The sequence below is a fragment of the Ursus arctos genome, unplaced genomic scaffold, assembly GCF_023065955.2.
Source record: "Ursus arctos isolate Adak ecotype North America unplaced genomic scaffold, UrsArc2.0 scaffold_3, whole genome shotgun sequence".
Taxonomy (NCBI): Eukaryota; Metazoa; Chordata; class Mammalia; order Carnivora; family Ursidae; genus Ursus; species Ursus arctos.
Genome location: NW_026622985.1, coordinates 52,340,699 through 52,361,121, shown reverse-complemented (window position 1 = coordinate 52,361,121; position 20,423 = coordinate 52,340,699). Strand labels below are relative to the sequence as shown.

Below are 20,423 nucleotides of genomic sequence, written 5' to 3'. Positions count from 1 at the left end.
CAAATTAAACTGATCCACTTTTGGGATTCCATCTTCATTTGTCTCAAATTTCTGATTTTGAACAGAAAGCTGTTAAAGAAAATGAGAATGGATAAATTCCCAATGTAACAAAATACCAATCCTACAACACAGTCAAATTTGGAACTCTTCACATCCTGGAGAAAAGAGAACAGCTCACTCAAAGAACACACATTAGCTCTTAGAAGATAAAAAACACTTTCATGTTAATAACTAATTGTTCACAGGTAACTAAACAGTTCTTGGGGCTCCTCAAGTATCAGTCAGAGTTGATGAATACACTATAAGCAATTTCAATACTTCCTCCCCTTTCAAGCAAATAAATCAAAATTAAGTATCTATACCATGCTAATTTCATACATTAAGTACAAGGAAAATAAATCAAGCATGTTTCTTTCCTCCCTAATTCTTAACCTATGTTCAAGAAATACATGTTAAACTTTTAAAACTATTAAATATGGAGATTTCTTACATACCCAAAATATTCTGAATTCTACGTATTCATCACCCAACCCCAAAACCATCAACCCTATGCATAAACCTATATAAATTATTTTTGAGGTAAATCCTATACATCTCATAATTTCATCTGTAAATATTTTAGTACATATTTCTAAAAGTTAAAGTCTTTTATTTTGACACAATAACAATATCATCACACTAAAAATTCAGTAATTTTTTTTTTAGTAATTCTTTAATACAGGCATACCTCAGAGATATTTTAAGTTTGGTTTTAGACTACCACAGTAAAACGAATATCACAATAAAGCAAGTCAAATGAATCTTTTGGTTTCCCAGTGCATGTAAAAGTTGTATTTATATCATACTGCAGTTGATTAAGTGTAACATTATGCCTTAAAAAAAAGCCAATATACATACCTTAATTAAAAAATACCTTATTGCTAAAAAATGTTAACCATCATCTAACCTTCAGTGAGTCATAATCACTGATCACAGATCACAATAAATATCCTAATAATCAAGAAGTCTGAAATATTACAAGAAATACCAAAATATGACCCAGAGACACTATGTGAGCTAATACTGTTGGAAAAATAGCATCAACAAACTTGCCTGACACAGAATTCTGCACCTTCAATTTGTAAAAAAATGCAGTATCTGCAAAATGCAATGAAGTGAAGCACAATGAAACAAGATATGCCTGTATAAAATATCCAGTTTTCAAATTATTTTTAAGATTTTATTTCTGAGTAATCTCTACACCCAACGTGGGACTCGAACTTACAACCTCAAGATCAAGAGTCACATGCTCCACAGACTGAGCCAGCCGCGCACCGTTTTCAAATTTATAATCATCCCATGTCAGAAATTATTTTACTTTTTATATCAGAAATTACTTTATATCAGAAATTACTTTACTTATCAGAAATTATTACTTTTACATAGTTTACTTAAATCCAGATCCGAATAAGTTTAAAAATGAGCAAAAGGACTTAATGGTTTCTTCCTGTTCCTCACCACTAAGTAAAATTATGTTGGAAATAACAAAACACACCAAAGGAGGTCTCTGAAAGGGTAAAGAGGAAGACAAACTGGTTAAAGACCCCAGGACTGGAGTGTCTTATGACATCCACATCCAAAACAACAAAAAATGACTCAACGAGGATAAACCCAAATTAATGAAATTTCTGAAAACTAAAAACAAAACAAATCTTGAAAGCAACCAAAGAAAAACATTACCTACAGAGAAATATCAATTTGAATAACAGAGGATTTCTCATGTGAAACCATGGAAACCAGAAAAAGTGGCACAACATTTTTCAACTGCTAAGAGAAAAGAACTTTCAACCACAAATTCTATATCCAGTGAAACTATCCATCAGGTAGAAAAGGTGAAATCAAAATGTTCACTGATGAAGGAGAACTAAAAGAATACATCACAAGAAGACGCATTCTTAAAGACTGGCTAAAAAGTATTTCAACCAAAAAAGAAATGAATTTTTGGGACACCTGGGTAGCTCAGTTGGGTAAGCGTCTGCCTTCAGCTCAGGTCATGACCTTAGGGTCCTAGGATTGAGGCTTATGTCGGGCTCCCCTCTCAGTGGGTCTCTGCTTCTCCCTCTGCCCCTCTCCTGACTCATGCTCTCTCACCCTCTCTAATAAATAAATATAATCTTTATTAAAAAAAAAGGAGGGGCTCCTGGGTGGCGCAGTCGTTAAGCATCTGCCTTCGGCTCAGGGCATCATCCCGGCATTCCAGGATCGAGTCCCACATCGGGCTCCTCCACTGGGAGCCTGCTTCTTCCTCTCCCACTCCCCTGCTGTGTTCCCTCTCACTGTCTGGCTCTCTGTCAAATAAATAAATAAAATCTTTAAAAAAAAAAAAGGAAATGAATTTTTTTAAAAAGTATTGGAGGGGCGCCTGGGTGGCTCAGTCATTAAGCCCCTGCCTTTGGCTCAGGGCGTGATCCCGGGGTTCTTGAATCAAGCCCCACATCAGGCTTCTCCACTGGGAGCCTGCTTCTTCCTCTCCCACTCCCCCTGCTTGTGTTCCCTCTCTCGCTGGCTGTCTCTCTCTGTCAAGTAAATAAAATCTTTAAAAAATAAAAATAAATTAATTAATTTAAAAAGTATTGGAGCATCAGGAAGGAATAACAATGGAAAGAACAGAAATATGAGGGAATGCTAAAGACTATCCTTCTCATCATAAGTTTCCTAAGTCATATACAATGACTTTATACTATATATAATGACATTATACTATCTGATGCCTAAGACAATGATAGTTAAAAGTGGGTAGGGTGAAGGAACCTAAACAAAAGGCTTCTACATTTCACTCAAAGTGTTGAAACACGGATACCAGTAGAATGTGATAAGACACATACAAATATTGTAATATCCATACCAACCATTCAGAAAAATATAGAAGGCAATACACTCAAAACACCATAAATAAATCAAGATCAACTCTTAAAAAATGTTTAATGGAAGGCAAGAAAAATCAATGAGTAAGAAACAAACAAAACAAATGATAAAATGGTAGATTTACCCCCAACATATCAATAATCACCTTAAGTGTCACAACAACATGGCTGGACCTAGAAAATATTATATTAAAAGAATCACAGACTTGTACCCCTGAAACAAATACATTATATGTTAATAAAAATTAATAAATTTTAAAAAATGCAATTAGAAAAAAAAGGAAATAAGTCAGAGAAAGACAAATACCATATGATTTCACTTACATGTGGAATCTAAAAAACAAAACAAACAGTGTTACATGCTGAAATAGATTACTATTTCCCTTATCTCTGTTATCCTACATCTTCCAATGTATATGAAAGCTTTAAATTCCTATATTAAAACCCTTTATAACTGAAATATGTAAAGTGTGGCTTCTGTTTTCCTGACTAAACCCTGACTAACAGAGTCCTCACAACTATGTCCTATCCTGCATCAAAGCAAAGCAAATTGCAGATGATAAATTAGAAGACACTAAAAAGAAAATCACAGGCTCAAAAATGGTGTCACTCAGGTTAAGGTCCCACATCAGTAAACCATGACTTACTACTTAACCTAACTACAGCTTCATTCACTCCCCCAGGAATGTAACCTCTAACTAACCAACATGGGAATTCCCTGGTCAGCACAAGAAAATTTACTGACAGATGCCCTCCATCCCCTATAGGAGGATGATCTTGCCTAAAACAATGGAATCTTTGCAAATAATTTTTTTCTTTCTATTCCCTCTTTACCTTTAGAAGTCTTTTCTGTTCTGTAACACTTTGGAGTTCCCTTTTACTTACTAGATGGGATGCTGCCCGACTCATGAACTGACTAATAAAGCTAATTAGATCTTTAAAATTTACTCAGTTGACTTTTAGTTATTTAACAAAGTCTTATCTTCTAACAATCCTGATCTTCCAACAAGGCTCTTACTAACAAGCCATAAGAGATACTGAACTAGCACACCGGTTTAAGGATAGAAGAGAAATTTCAGAATTCATAAGACAGTAAAAATGCCAAAGCATGATTCCCAGAAGAGAGGATGAGGGAGATGTAAGAGTCAAAGAAGACAACAAGCTGTCGGCTCAGATGACTAGAAAAGACTGTCTGGGGAAGGCTGGGAGAAACAGGATTGTGGTAGAGAGTATGCATTCTGGAGACAGACTGGCTAGGTTTTAATCTTCTTAGCAGCCAATGGATCTGGACAAACAACCTAATTTCTCTTTGCCCCAGTTTCCTCACTTATAAGGCCACAGCAAGAATTAAGTTGGATAAATACTTGCAAAGTAACTGATACGTAGTAAGTACTTGATAAGTGTTACCTATATTTGTTTTTTAAATTTCAGGTAATTTGGGACATCTGCATTAGCAATGTGAAATGCTGTCTTTATGAGGGTGCCTAGTTTTATCACCAAGAATAGCTTGGTAATTAAACATTGACAATAGCTGTATCTGGCTGAAGAGTATAAAGGGTTTCATTATTTACTGTTTTTGTGTGAAACTTTCCACAACAAAAACAAAAACTCAGACAACAGCTTTGCTTGTCCTAATTGGCCTGCTTTTATCTTAGAGATAATGGTTTGTATCACAGACTAGATTTCCTTTCTTACAATTGCTAGAAGAAAGATTAGAGCATTCCTAGTGGTTTATTCATAGAAAATATATTCATCAAGGCTGGGAAACAGGCTTGTTTTTCAATCAATACTATTCCTTATGGGTGTTAATTTGAGGTCATATCTGAGCTCAATGAACATGACCATGATCATTCTGCAGTGTCTGCTACAAGGACAGAATGGCAACACATGAATTGTGTATAGCAGCTCTAAACAGGTTTCTGTGGTATACATTTTGTTGTTGCTGTTGTTTTTAGATTTTATTTAGTTACTTAGAGAGAGAGAGCAGGGGGAGTGGCAGAGAGAGAGGGAGAGAGAGAATCTTAAGCAGACTCCACACTGAGCGCAGAACCAGATGCGGGGCTCACCCAAAGATCGTGACCTGAGCGGAAACCAAGAGTGAGACACTTAACCGACTGAGCCACCCTACTCTCATTCATGGTTCATTCAACTCTTATGTTCACACCCTTTTTTTTCTTCCTTCTTCTTTTTTAAGATTTTTATTTATTTATTTGAGAGAGCAGGAAGACGTGAGAGATCACAAAGGGATAGGGAGAAGCAGACTTGCCTCTGAGCAGAGAGCCTGATGTGGGGCTTGATCCCGGAACCCTGAGATCATGACCTGAGCTGAAGGCACACTTAACCAACTGAGCCACCCAGATGCCTCCCCCTTTTTTTCTTTCTTATCTACTTTCAATTTATCATGTCTTGCACTGTTTTAAAGTACTTCTGTGAACTGATTGCCTTGTATACTTTCTGGAACAAGATAAAATATCTAGTAAATTAAGGTAAAGTTGGCCAGCCGGAAAGCATATGTACGTAATTGGAAACTCTGGCAAGAGCATCAGGTTACTGCCATAAATGTGGGAGCTACTAACAAATAAATGGTACTAGACACTATGAAAGTAAATAAGAACACCTAAGGAAAGGCTACACAGTGAAAATTTTAGAATGTAAGCAAAATCCTTGGGGACACTAACAGCTAATAGGAAGTAAAGAAGAGTAAAAAAAGATGCCCAATCACAAAGGTCAAAAAAACTAAGAAGTGTCACAGAAAATAATGGGTAAAGGAATTACTGTGGATTTCTTGTTTTGTTTTTTGATATACCAGACTTAATAGCCATATTTTTAGACTGAAGGAAAGGTACAGAATAAAAAGAAATACATTAAAGATGCAAGATAAAAGTAGGGTAAAAGTGATGTTTGAGAATAGAAGATGAGAGAATGGGGTCAAGGCCACATGTGGATGGCCTGCACTGAAGGAATATTTTCTCTGAAATTGGACTAGAAGACAGAAAATTGGGTAAAGAAATGATTCGTTTGTAAACAGAAGAACTGAAATTTGAGAGAAAGCATGTATGATCTCATTTTTTTTCAAAAAAATAAGAGGCAGAGACTACTGAAAAGAATGAGGGTACAATTTCAATAGGTGCTTGAGGAAAGCTATAAAAGGTTTAAGGTAATCTCTGAGGGAAATATGAGAATGAGCTGGCTGTGGGCAAGTAAAAGGACTAAAAGAAAGCACTGAGGACCCAAAAGAAATTAAACTGATGTGGTGGTAACATTCTGCAAAAGCATTCAGCTTCCAAGGTAAAAGGCATTCGAGGGATTCCAGCCAAAATGGAGTAGTCCCATTCAGCATCAGTCTTAGCAAATCTGGATATAATACAATACGCAAATATAAGAAGACTCTGAAAAGTGGAAAGAAGAAGGTGAAGTAGCTAGGGACACCCTGGGACTTGAGTAATGACACAATGGTGAATTTCCTGAGTTTCCCTTTTGATCTTCCTATATCCCAGAGGGAGTGCTAGAGAAGCCTGCAATTCAGACACACCAAGAGCCACAGATCAAAAAAAAAAGCCCCTAGAAAAGCCTGCTCCCTCTAGCCAAAGAACTGGGAACAGGGTGGTCCAGCAGCAGAAACTGTTTTTGGTAATATTCCCTACTCCAGCCAAATACCAAATGAAAAACTCCCCCTTCCCACCCAGTGTCAACAGGGCTGAGTGGGAAGCTGGACTTCCACCCCCACCATCAACAAAGAGGCAGGACAAGGCAGTGTGAGATGGCACTAGCTGGCACTCTACCCAAACGGTACTGTCAGTGGGACCCAGCAGGGAAGCTAACTTCCAATCCTATTCAGAAGCAACAAAGTGGAACAAAAGCAATGTGAGGCAGTGTTAGTGAGACTCTATTTTTCCTTCTCCACTCCCCAAGTGTCAGCTGGACCCAGTGGAAAATAGAACTTCCATGCTTACCAGGCCTCAACAAGGTATGAGGAAGTAAAATAAGGTGGTGGTGGTAAAGCAGTATGGCTCCTGCTCCCCAGTGTCAACAGGAGATGAATTTCCACCACCACCCATCAGCAATGAGAAGACTCAAGGCACTCACTGCAAGTCAGCATTCTACTTTTGCTGGGGTGGTGTCAGCACAGCCCAGTGAGGAGATAAAACTGTACACTACACCTAACTGGGGGCCTGTGTGCAAAACAGGAAGGTTAAATAGAATCAGAGTCTCAGAACACAATACACAAATGTTCAGGATATGATCAAAAACCACAAGTCAAACTAAGAACAAAAAATCCCAACCTGAATAAGAAAAAGGCAACCAACAGATACCAAGATGACACAGATGTAGGGATTATCTGACAAAGATTTTAAAGGAGCCATAATAACAATACTTAGAGATCAATTACAAACACCCATGGAACAAACAAAATAACAGAAAGCCTCAGTAAAGAAAAAAAGAACAGAATTTTTTTTTTTTAACTCATTGGATTGGCTCAATGGCACGAGGCATACGACAGAGGAAAGCACCAATGAAATTAAAGAAAGAAAAATAGAAAATACCCAATTTGAACAGCAACCAAAAAATGGACGGAACCTCAGAAACCTGTGAAACAATAACAAAAAGATCCAAAACTTATGTCATCAGACTTTCTGAAAAAAAGAATGAGTGTAGGGCCAACAAAATATCTGAAGAAATAATTGCTGAACCAAATTTTACAAATTTGGTGAAAACCATAAACCTACACATTGAAGATGAGCAAGGCTCAAAGGAAATAAACCCAAAAATATATGCCAAGGCACATCGTAATCAAACCGCAGTAAACTAAAGACCAGGAAAAATTGTAAAAGTGCTAAAGAAAAACATCATATTACCTAGAAACAAATTATTCAAATGACAGTGGATTTCTCATGAGAAACCATGAAGGCTCAAAGAAGGTGGCACAGCATTTTTCAAGTGCAAAAAGAAATATAAACCCAGAATTCTACACACAGCAAAAAGTATTCTTCAGAAACGTAAGTGAAACCAAGATTCTCTCAGATGAAGGAAAAAAGAAGAATCTGTCATTGGCCGACTTATCTTAAAGAAATGGTGAAAAGACATTCTTAAAACAAAGGAAATGACAAAGAAGAAATACTGAAACATCAGGGATGAAAAAACAATAAAAAAAGTAAAAATATGGGTAAATAGAATAGATTATCTTCAAAATAACACACTTTGGGAGGTGAACTCCTCCAAGCTCTCTGCACATGGATCCAATAAAAAAGGAATGGTGAGTCTCAAGGTCTTGACGGGTCTCAAAGGAGGTCCAGAAACACAGGAAATTCCTGTACAGAGGAGAACACTAGAAATGTTAGTGGGTTTATTCAGTCTGGAACCCTTAATTCTCTGGCATCCAACTCTGCAACAATGACATCGATTCCACTCAATCTGCTTAAAATGTTAGAATCACTTCCAGATTTTAGGGGGCTGCCACCCCTTTTCCTTCTCCTAAGATTTCTTCCTTATTGGAATGTTCCTGAGAGGCACACATCACAGGCTACATGAGCTGGATCTAAAGGAATGACAGGATATGGAATATTATTTTTCCCACTGTCTCTTATTTTTGGATTAAGCATCAAAACAAAGCATAATGTGTGAAAAGTACACCTAAATAGAAAAGAAATGTTAAACATGTCCCTGCAAGACTTTCTAAGAGGACTTCTCACTAAACAGCTCATAGAAGATAAGGTTAGAGATGCCTTGAGAAGCAGATTATATAATGTTAGGACTTCACAGTAATCAGTGCGATGACATTTATTGGTAACTTATTCCTAAACCCTGGACCCCCTTCGGCAACTATTCATCATCAGCTTCAGTGATGGCTATGCCTTCAAGACTTAATAATATGTTTAGTGAAGGGAGAAGGTGGTCTGCACAGAGCCTCAAAAGACTTGCTCCCTCACAAGGATGATGAAATAGTTTCTTAAAGTACTTAGTTTAGTGCCAAACATGCTTTATGTGCTCCTAGCAAGGGAGGATATAATCATCATGTTATAAACAGACATAATGTCCTTAAATTAATAATGTTTGGTCATACTGTGGGAAAAAATCAAATAAATGACTTTTATAAAATTTATTCACACTTGAAAATAAAAATTTTTTTTAAATGGGGAAGAACTTTTTTAAGCATATATAGCAGGCCATAAAACATACCTAAAATTAAGGTCTTAAAGAGGTAAAGAGAAGAAAAGGAGTAAAAGGGAATACAGTATAGTCTGGATTTTCTATGATGGGGTTCAACGCTGATGAAGGAAAGAAGAGAAGCTAGGAGGTTGCTGATACACGAGCAGAAGAGACAGTACACAAAACGTATTGGAGATTTAAAAGCAGTTATAGTAAAACGAGAGGTTAGAGAATCCTGTCAAGATAAAAATGCATTGGATTGAATTCTACTACTTCTGTGAAAGAAAAATCACAGGGGATCACAAAATCCTGGTTTTAGAAGGTAACTGAAATTGCAAGAAGGTATGCATCTCAAGTTGTTGTCCACAAAACCCAAGGTTAGTTGTTCAACGGATCAGTAGGACTACTAACATCTCCTAGAAACACATTAGGAGTTGGAATTTTTAAAAATATTCAAACAAAGCTCCAAAGAAATGTACAAGGAGCCATAAATAAGAAATGATTAGATGAACTCACCAAGAAAACATGGTATACTTAAAAAAAAAAAAAAAAGCCTACTACTTCAGTACATAATTGTGGCTAAAATTTAAACATTCATTCTGATATCATAAAGACATGCATTCACTCAATTAATGTGTGCGTGCCTCTTCTGCACCAGGCACACTACAGATATAGCAGCAAATAAGAACACGAGCTGTGTCATTCTATTGGCAGAAGCAGACAACAATAAACATAAATAAAAAGAAAAACATAGTACGTTGGGAGAAAACTAAAGCAGGGAAAAAGGTTGCATTTTAGACTAGGCTGAAAAAGTGTCATTTGAATAAAAGAAAGGCGCCATTCACTTCTCTTTAAATTACTCAGCTTCCTCACAGCAGCACCCACACAAAAACAGAATTTTTGTGTTTCAAAAACATTTTTTCAATACAACAATGTCAGAATTGCTCTAATTTTTAAAACTAACTTCCAGCAAAGCCTTTAAGGATTTCATTATAACCGGGGTGCTTGAGTGGCTCGGTCAATTAAGCATCTGACTCTTGGTGTCGACTAAAGCCATGATCTCAGGGTTATGATCTCAGGGTCATGACATGGAGTCAGTAGCAAGCTCTACACTCACTCCAAGCCCACCTGAGATTCTCTCCGTCTCCCTCCCTCTCCTCTTCTGCCCCTCCCCCTACTCCCATGCGCACGCAGGCGGGCGGTCTCTCTCTAAAATAAAATCTTTAAAAAAAGAATTTCATTATAACCTAAAAAGAATTGAAGAATCTTCTTTTAATTTTTTTTTAAGATTTTATTTATTTGTCAGGGAGAGAGAGAAAGCACAACCAGGGAGAACAGGAGGCAGAGGGAAGAGGGTCCCTGTGGAGCAAGGAGGCCTATGCAGGACTCGATCCCAGCACCCTGGGATCATGACCTGAGCTGAAGGCAGACACTTAACAGACTGAGCCACCCAGGTGTTCCAAGAATTGAAGAATCTTATACAAATGACTTTAAGATAAACAACCTTTCAAATGTACCAGTGAAAAGTTATGGTTTACTGGAGGTAGAAGGGTCAAGAAAACTCAAAACGCCAGTTTTCTGTAGTTGAAAGCAGTCTTCGGAATATTTCCATCATTTAATCCGGGTATCATAACAAAAAATTACTCAAAACCAAAATATCTTATGATATGACCAAAATATCTATTTTAGAGTTTTAATATCAAATAAGCTGTTATTTTTATTTTTGCTAATTCTAAAACTTTTAAAAGCCATAAAGTGACAGTCATCCATTCATGGCCCTGGAAATAAGATCCTCTGACAATGAATGGTTCCAGTTTAACTCTGAATAATCCCTTTCAAACACAGCCCCTAGGTCTTGACTTTCTGTCATTTTATAAATTTTGCTCTGTATGTTTTTCCTATAACTTGCCTAATTCTTTGAGAAGAAAGATCAAAGTATACATAATCTTTGGTACTAAACTAACTTTCCTATCAATAAAATAATTTTTTAAAAAAAGAGCTTGAACTAAAAAAACCAAAACTTTTTTTTAAATACCACAATAGCTCCAAAAAAGGAAATACTTAGGTATAAATCTAACAACACACGTATAAGGTCTCTAAGCTCAAAATAACAAATGCTGATTAATGCCTTTCATTTTTGTAACAGTGTCTTTAGAAAAGCAAAGTTTTGAATTTTGATCAAATCTGAATTATTGATTTTTTTCTTTTATACTGGATGTTTTTTAATATCCTATTACAAAAAATCTTTGCCAAACTCAAAGTCAATAAAATTATCTCCTATGTTTTATTCCAATTTTAAAGACTTAGGTTTTAATAGTGATTCTAAGGGGCGTATGCACTCCAATGTTTATAGCAGCAATGTCCACAATAGCCAAACTATGGAAAGAGCCCAGATGTCCATTCATTAATAAATGGATAAAGAAGACATGGTATACATATACAATGAAATATTACTCAGCTATCAAAAAAATGAAATCTTACCATTTGCAATGACATGGATGGAACTAGAGGGTATTAGGCTAAACAAAGTAAGTCAATCAGAGAAAGACAAATATATGATTTCACACATATGTGGAATTTAAGAAACAGAACAGATGAACATAGGGGAAGGGAAGGAAAAATAAAATAAGATGAAATCAGAGAGGGAGACAAATCATTAGAGACTCTTAACTATAGGAAACAAACAGGGTTGGTGGAGGGAATAGGGGTGGGCAAATGGGTAACTGGGTGATGGGCATTAAGGAGGGCACTTGATATAATGAGCACTGGGTGTTACATGCAACTGATGGATCACTGAACTCTACCCCTGAAACTAATAATACACTATATGTTAATTAATTGATTTTAAATAAAATAAAATAAAATAAAATAAAGACTTCAGTTTTACATTTAAATCTAATATACATTTAGAGTTAATTTTTATAAACTGTGCAAGGATTAAGTCAGTTTATTTTTTATATGTAGATATCCAATTGTTACAGCACCATTTGTTGAAGATGATCCTTTTCCTCACAGAATTGCCTTGAAATCTTTGTCAAAAATCAACTGATCATATATTTCTACTATTTCATCTATTTCTACTGCCTTTATTCTGTTCCATTGATATGTATGTCTAACTTTACACCAACATCATAATGTCTGATTCATTATAATTTTATTAAGTCTTAAAATCAGATAGTTTAATTTTTCAAAACTGTTTTAGCTACCCCAGTTCCTATGTATTTTCATATTAATCATTCCTGATTGTCAATTACTGTTAAAAAAGGGGAAAAAAGGCCTAGAAGCATTTTTGTTGAAATTGTATTGAATCCATAGACTTTTTTAAGAATTCACACCCAGGGGCACCTGGGTGGCTCAGTCAGTTAAGCATCTGCCTTCGGCTCAGGTCATGATCCCAGGGTTCTGGGATTGAGCCTCATGTCAGTGAGACTTCCTGCTCAGTAGGGAGTCTACTTCTCCCTCTCCCTCTGCCCCTCCCCCACCTCGTGTTCTTTCTCTCTCAAAAATAAATAAAATCTTTAAAAAAGAAAAAAAAAAAAAGAATTCACATCCATACAACATTCAGTCTTCCAGTCTGTGACCATGATACAGCTCTCCATTTATTTATGTCTTCTTTAATTTCTCTCAACAATACATTATAGCTTTCAGGGTGCACATTTTTTGTCATATTTATCCCTAAAAATTCCATGTTTGATACCCATGTAAATGATTTTTAATTTCAATTTCCTGTTTTTGTTGCTTGTATATAGAAACAATTATTATACTGATTTTGCATCCTGCAACCTTGCTAAACTTGTTAATTCTAGTAGCTCTTAAGTACATTCCTAAAGATTACACATAATTAATCCTGTCATCTTTAAATAAAAACAGCTTTGCATCTTCTTTTTTAAACTGTATGCATTTTATTTCTTTTTGTTGCCTTATCCTACTGGCTAAAACCAGGATCAGCAAACTATGGCCTGCACGCCAAACTATGCCACTGCTTATTTGTGTACAGCCTATAAGCCAAAAATGGTTTTCACATTTTTAAATGTTTAAAAGAAAATTAAAGAATACTATTTCATGGCACATGAAAATTATATGAAATTCAAATTTCAATGTCCATAAACAAAGTTTTATTGGAACAGAGCCATTCATTCATTTATGTGTATTTATGGCTACTTTCCACAGCAGCAGAGACCATATGGATCCCAAAGCCTAAAATATTTACCATCTGGCCCTTTATAAAAAATTTTGCTAACCCCTGGGCTAGAATCTCCAGTACAATGTTAAGTAAAAGAAGTAAAAACAGACATCCCTTCCCTGTTAATACTTAACCCCTCATAATTTGTAGGAAGAATAAATTTAAGCCATGAATAAAAAAGCAGTTATTTGGTCTATAGTGAAAGCAGGAACACTCACTCAAGGCTCATTTAACATTTTCCACATATGCATGAACTGTTTATAGATTAATATAGGACAAAATCATCTTTACTGTTAATCTTGATTTAATAAAACTAACACAATAGCATGATATGTAAAATATATATCAAGCCAATTGGTAGTAAGTATACAATAGGTGATAGGAAGTATACAACTTACAATAAAACTTTTTTTAAAAAGGGAAAAAAACAATTTTCTACTAAATTTTTTTACTAAAGAGCTACCACTGCTTTTTATCCAGAGCAATACGTTGAGGAAAACCATTATAAAATCATCACTTTATATACTTAAATATAAATAAATATATTTGCACATACTTATACATTTTTATAAATACAACTAATCTATTTCAATAAAAAAATAACATACCCATAATAAAAGGCAGCCATAAGCATACAAGTCAGAACTTGGAGAAGCAGGCTTTCCCATTTTCAGTTCAGGTGATATTAAACTCAAGTCACCAACCACCATATTCACTGAGGCTCGCTGACTCTGCAAGAACAGTAAGTTAAATATTTTAGAGGCAATACAGATGAGGTAGCCTTCTGTGAAGTCCTCTGCATTTAATCAACACAAAAAACAAAGTTATTTGAAATATTTCATCCTCTCTTGCTTTCAAATATTTTTACCCAATTTCTGCTATTATAAATTGCTCTTAAAATCAGTCTCATAAAATTGACAGTGAGACTTTGGTTACATTTCACATTACAGACTCAAGTAGATTCAAAACCAAGGAACACCGATTATTTAAACATTTGGAACCTCTTTTAATAATAAAGTTCATAAGGGCAAGAAGGAGTGCTATTCTCTAATTTTGAAAATTCTAAATAGCTTTTTTGAAAACTGGAAGTCTACAAAGTACTTTCCTTCCTTACTGATTATTTTCTAAGTATACCATTTCTTACGTGTCAGGTCAGTGATAAGAACATGAACCCTGGATTCAGACAGACCTTGGCTGCAATTCCCACTCTCCCATTTACTTGCTGTGTGATCTTGACTTTAAACTCTTTGAGCCTAAATTAACTGTAAAATGGAAATATCTATCTCACAGAGTTACTGTAAAGATAAAAGTAATTAGCACAATAATTACTATCACTAAAAGTTAATTACCTCCTCTCCTCCCACTACCTTTCCGGTGTGGTCAAAAGTCCTATAGCTAAGGCATCACCTGAGACCTTGTTAGAAATGCAGAATCTCCCCCAGAAATGCTGAATAAAAATTTGAATATTAACAAGATCCCAGGTGATTCATATGTACTGTAAAGTCTGAAAAGCAATGATCTTGACAACAGACTATCTTTCAAATTTTTCTTCCTGATTAATACTTTAATCTGAGAGCAGTATGAAAAGAGTGGAGCAAAGGTGAGTTTGAGCAGTATTTCAGAGTAAGTAATTTTAAATGAAGATTAAAACAATGTTTTGGGAGATAATAACAGTTGACAAATCAGTATAAAAGAGGAAAAATAGTCATGATATACATAGTTGTGCATATGGCATGCTCAAAAGGTAAACTAACCAGGATCCCTAAGAGTTGAGAACTTTTTTAAACTCCTAATTCAGTCATTTTTCTTCAGACATTACCTTAATTTTCAGATAAATATGATAAAAAATACTTCAATAAATCTCCTTTGTATAAATCTTTCTTAATCCAGCATTTCATTATAGTTTTACATGTTCATTTTCTCATCTTTTTGAGCTACCATATGAAAACCATTAAGACTACATATACACAGGTGTCATTACCTTATGACTTGCAAATGACCAAAGTGTAAAGCATTAAGACTTACACTAGTCAAAGGGAAACTGCTCAGACAATAAAATCTTAGCAAGAATGTAGAGAAACTGAAATCCTCATACATTGCTGATGGGAACGTAAAAAGATGGAGCCACTTTGGAAAACAGTTTAGTTGCTCAAAAAGTGAAACAAAGAGTTACCATATAGCAAAACAGTTCCACTCCCAAGAGAAATGAAAACATATGTCCACACAAAAACTTGTATACTAATGTTCACAGCAGCATTATTCATAATAATCAGAAAATAGAAACAACCCAGATGTCTGCCAACTGATGAATGTAAAAACAAAATATGGTATATCCACACAACAAAATATTATTTGGGCATTTTTATTTATTTATTTATTTTTTAAAGATTTTATTTATTTATGTGACAGAGAGACAGCCAGCGAGAGAGGGAACACAGCAGGGGGAGTGGGAGAGGAAGAAGCAGGCTCCCAACGGAGGAGCCCGATGTGGGACTCGATCCCGGAACACCAGGATCACGCCCTGAGCCAAAGGCAGACACTTTTAACGACTGCGCTACCCAGGCGCCCCTATTTGGGCATTTTTAAAAAGGAATGAAGTTCAGATACATGCTACAAGACACATGAACCTTGAAAATGTTACGCTAAATGAAATAAGCCAATCACAGAAGGCCACATATTGTATGATTCCATTTATAGGAAAGGTCCAGAATAGTAAATCACAGAGACAAAAGTAGATTAGTGGTTTCCAAGGGGCTGTGTAAAGGAGGAAATGGGGAGTGACTGCAAATTTGTATGGGGGTGTTAAAAATGTTCTGGAATTAAAGAGTAGTGATCAATACACAACTTTGTGAATATACTAAAAACTAGTACTGAATTGTACACATTATGTGAATTATATCTCAATAAAGCTGTTATTTTAAAAAAGAAAACTGTTCCCATGTGATCATGTATATTTTGAGCCTGCCCATTCTACAAAAAAAAAAAAAAAAAAAAATCACGGTATGCTCTTCCATTGTCTAAAATCTCCTATCTTTAGGAGTGCCTGGGTGGCTCAGTTGGACAAGCGTCTGCCTTCAGCTTAGGTCATGATCCCAGGGTCCTATGATCAAGCCCCACATCCATCGGGTTCCTTGCTCAGCAGGGAGCCTGCTTCTCCCTCTCTTCCCCACTCATTATCTCTGTCTCTCTCTCTCAAATAAATAAATAATAAAAATAAATTTTTAAAAAAAAACTCCTATCTTTACTAATTGCCTGTTCTGAGGCACTAAGATTATGATACCAAATTAGCAGCTAACATAGTTGAACCATCACTTAAACTAAATGGAAATATCCAAAGTTCCCAAGTTTCTAAAAATATCTCATTAATCAAAAAATTAGCAAAGTATGTATATCTATATTTAATCTACTGGTGGGAGAAGGCACCAGCAGAAAGGGAGATAGGAGATGGCCTCCTGGTTTTCCTTGTGTATTTACAAGCAATTAAATATTTCTTTTTTTTTTTTAAAGATTTTATTTATTTATTTGACAGAGATAGAGACAGCCAGCGAGAGAGGGAACACAAGCAGGGGGAGTGGGAGAGGAAGAAGCAGGCTCATAGCAGAGGAGCCTCATGTGGGGCTCGATCCCATAACGCCAGGATCACGCCCTGAGCCGAAGGCAGACGCTTAACCGCTGTGCCACCCAGGCGCCCCTCAATTAAATATTTCTTGATGATGATAAAATAATTAATCATTAGTGTTTTCAGTGCCATTGACTGTAATGTTAGGTTGCTCTTAATACTTAGAGTTAAAAAATATAATGCACAAATCTAAAAACTCTTGTTCTAGCATCTAGCACCTAGCTAGTAATAGTTAGTTGCTTACACTACATGACACTACATGCTTAACCAAAACAAAGTTCTTAGAATAAATTACCATATCATGTAAAAGGCTGAACTAATGTCTAATAATATTAAATGAAGTCTAGAACCTATTTGTAAAACCACAATACTTTACCCCAGATTTGGTGAAGTCAAAATCTCCAACAATTCCTTGTTCACGATTTAAAGCAAATACATTGTTCTGATGAAGTGATCCATGAATTATGTCAGCCTTGTGCAATGTATGCAGGCCCTGGGCAACACCTTTCATGACCTTTAAAGCTTCCTACAGATAAGTACACACAAAAGATGTCAGAAAGTCGGCATATCATTTTAATACCTGAACCTTTCCTTTAATTAAAAGACTTTAACAGACGTGAGTAAAGCTTCTTCCAAATGAACCTTTAATAAGAATACAGCATAGAGAAAAAATAGAAGACCAGAAGCCCTGATAACGTAACACCATACACATATAACTTAAAACACTGCAGTCTCTAAGAAGACTTAGATTACAAATAATGTGCATATAAAGCATCTAGAAAAGAGAGACTAAATAGTGTTACCAGGTAAGAGGAATCAGGGCATCCTCTATTTTTATTATTAATTCAAATTTACAATGCAAATTAAAGCTGTCACTTATGCACTTACAATATCAAGCGCTATACCACACAATTTACATACAGCACAGCTTAATGGTTATAAAGCATGGGTTTTGGTTCCAAAAGACCTAACTTCAATTCCCATCTCTGCTTCTTGTTGAGAGTCCTGTGCGAGTCACTTAAACTCTGTGAGCCTCATTTTTTTCATCTGTATATAACAGGATAACTCATATCACAGGATTGATGTGGCAATTACAAAGCATAATACCAGTCAAAAATTTACATAGTATATAAAGCATACAGTATGCCTTCTAACATTATTTTCTCATTTAATATATCCATGGAAATAGTGGTTTTTACTTACTTCTGAAGTTAAAGGCACACTGGCTTGAACAGCACTCAGATTTGCCCTAGGATAGTATGGGACCATCAGATAAGCCATAGGATCAGACTAAAAGCAAAACAGAATGAAACTCAAAGTGAAAAATTCTTCAATGTATTTTTAGTATACATCAATTATACAAGATAACTTCTTCTTTATGTTAAAAGGAATAAACTACCTCTCTAAAGCTTGGAGCTAAAACTTACTGTAAATAAAATGTTTTCGGCAAGAGATTAGCTAAGAACTTTACCTTACATAAAAATAGGAATATCAATGGTAGTAATCCAGACTCTTCTTTAGTTTTTCTCCAAGCTCTGTGATAGGCGGCTGCTCTCTGAATCACCCTGGCTTCTGTGTCCACATCTACAGAATAGCCCTGAAACCAAAAAGAGAGGCAATGGTAAACTCCAACATTAAAAATCTTACTCTAATTATACATCATTTCAACTTAAACATAGTGATTTTTATATAAATTAAGTTATATCTAATTTCATCTTTTAATTGTATAAGTAAGTAAGTACCTTTTCTATCTGCCTTGAATGCTATAATTTACAAAAGAAAGAACAATTCTGCCTGTACCTTAATATACATTCTATAATGCATTGCCACTAGGGCCAAATTAATTATCCTATTATGATTAACAGTTTCCCAGCTCAATAAATAAATCAAATAACAGAAAATTGTATTGGCAAAACTGTTGAAATTTCAAAGAGAAGTGTAAGTAAAGCAAGAATTTTAAAAGGTTATTGGATAGAATGTAGTAAGTTCACCCAAAAAAGAAAAGCCAAGTATATCCTATTAAAGATACATATTATTTAGGGAAATGAGGAAAACTCTGAATTCAAAATTAGTTCTGGCAGCCAAACAGGAAACATAAGCATCATGCCAGTCAACTCAAATAATTTTTTTAAGGGAGGAAGAGGGGGCTGTGGGGCGGAGGAGGGGTAGACAGAGAGGAAGAGAGAGAGTCTCTAACAGGCTCCATGCCCAGCATGGAGTGCAATGTGGGGCTCAATCTCACAACCCTGAGATCACAACCTGAGCCTAAATCAAGAGTCAGACACTTAACCGACTGAGCCACCCAGGCGCCCCTCAACTCATATAATTTAGAAAACAAGCAGTGGATTTTTCACTTTCCTGAAAAGTAATACCACCATTCCCCCTTTATACTTCTGAATCTTCCACAAGACAGAACTTAAACTTACCTTTAAAAGAATTATCTTCCCATTAACCTCAGAACAAACCAAAGGGCGCTTGCTGCTAAGTTCCTTCATGGGCTCAGCATCAAGAAGATCCCGTTCCAAACTCATAGTAAGAAGACCACCAGAGTTCTAGGCACAAATTTTTGTTAAAGAATCCAAACCATCCCAGTACTTTTATATCATCAACATAATTAGTTACATGCTATGAAATGATTTGGACATCATCAACCCTACTGGAGAAACTTGTAAAATAAAAATACTGAAAGCTTCCTAGTTTTTCCAGTTCCTGTCTCTTGAAGTCTTCTCACCCAAAGTGTAATCAACATACATTTAATGGCTGCTACAGTTCTAGAACAAATTCTGAATATGACTGGGATTAACCAGATATGCATCCAAAAAACCCTGATGTTTACTTGGAAGACTTCATGTGTTTCCTAAAAATATTAAAATGATGACAGATACAAAGAAGGTTGTAGAATAAGAATGAGAAGTATAAAAATTATGACTACTATCAAGTAATTCTAACACCTCTGCCCCTGTTTGAAGTGGAATCCTTGAAAGTGAAAATGGTTTTCAAATATTTTAATTCTATTAGATATTTCTGCCACTTTTTAAAAGGAATAAATTTTTTGGAGAAAACCTGATGATCAACATTTTAGATCAAGGTAAATTTATTGTGGTGTAATTTTAGTAAGAGGGGTTGTGAAATTATTTTCTTGTTTTTATTGTTATGTGTTGTCAATGTTATTTAAGTAAACCACAAAATATAATCAACCTACAGAGGTTTCCTGGGCATACATCATAGTCGAACACCTTAAAATCATTAAATGAGTCCATCGGCTATGATTAAAACGTTTTGTAATCTTCCACAATAAAGAGATCAACACACTTCTAATTTTTCAAGTCCTACACAGCACACATACTCACTCATCCATCCTACATGAGTGTCTAAGCTAAAGTTAAATAACCGCGAAGAAAATCCCACATTATTTTAAAGTCTAGTCTAGAAAAATTTTACAGTAATTGCTTTAACAATTTAAGGTGACTTTAATCTTACATATTCATGAGTTCATAACTCTATGTATACAACCATATCTGTACTATATTTAAGCTATTATTATGAATTTAATGACAATCTTAAAGAATAG

The 20,423-nt window shown here is 35.4% G+C and overlaps 1 protein-coding gene across 1 annotated transcript in view; it reads right to left on the bottom strand.

Moving 5' to 3' along the window:
* The window catches only part of STK31 (serine/threonine kinase 31), a 73,202-nt gene that overhangs the window by 8,701 nt on the left and 44,078 nt on the right, over positions 1 to 20,423 (bottom strand). Inside the window, exons 17-22 of the mRNA XM_057304403.1 lie at positions 19,279 to 19,404; positions 18,324 to 18,449; positions 18,056 to 18,142; positions 17,229 to 17,378; positions 13,842 to 13,964; positions 1 to 69 (exon numbers count right to left, since the gene is read on the bottom strand). Of these exons, the coding sequence (XP_057160386.1) occupies positions 1 to 69; positions 13,842 to 13,964; positions 17,229 to 17,378; positions 18,056 to 18,142; positions 18,324 to 18,449; positions 19,279 to 19,404 (681 nt within the window). The remainder of the gene's footprint in view (positions 70 to 13,841; positions 13,965 to 17,228; positions 17,379 to 18,055; positions 18,143 to 18,323; positions 18,450 to 19,278; positions 19,405 to 20,423) is intronic.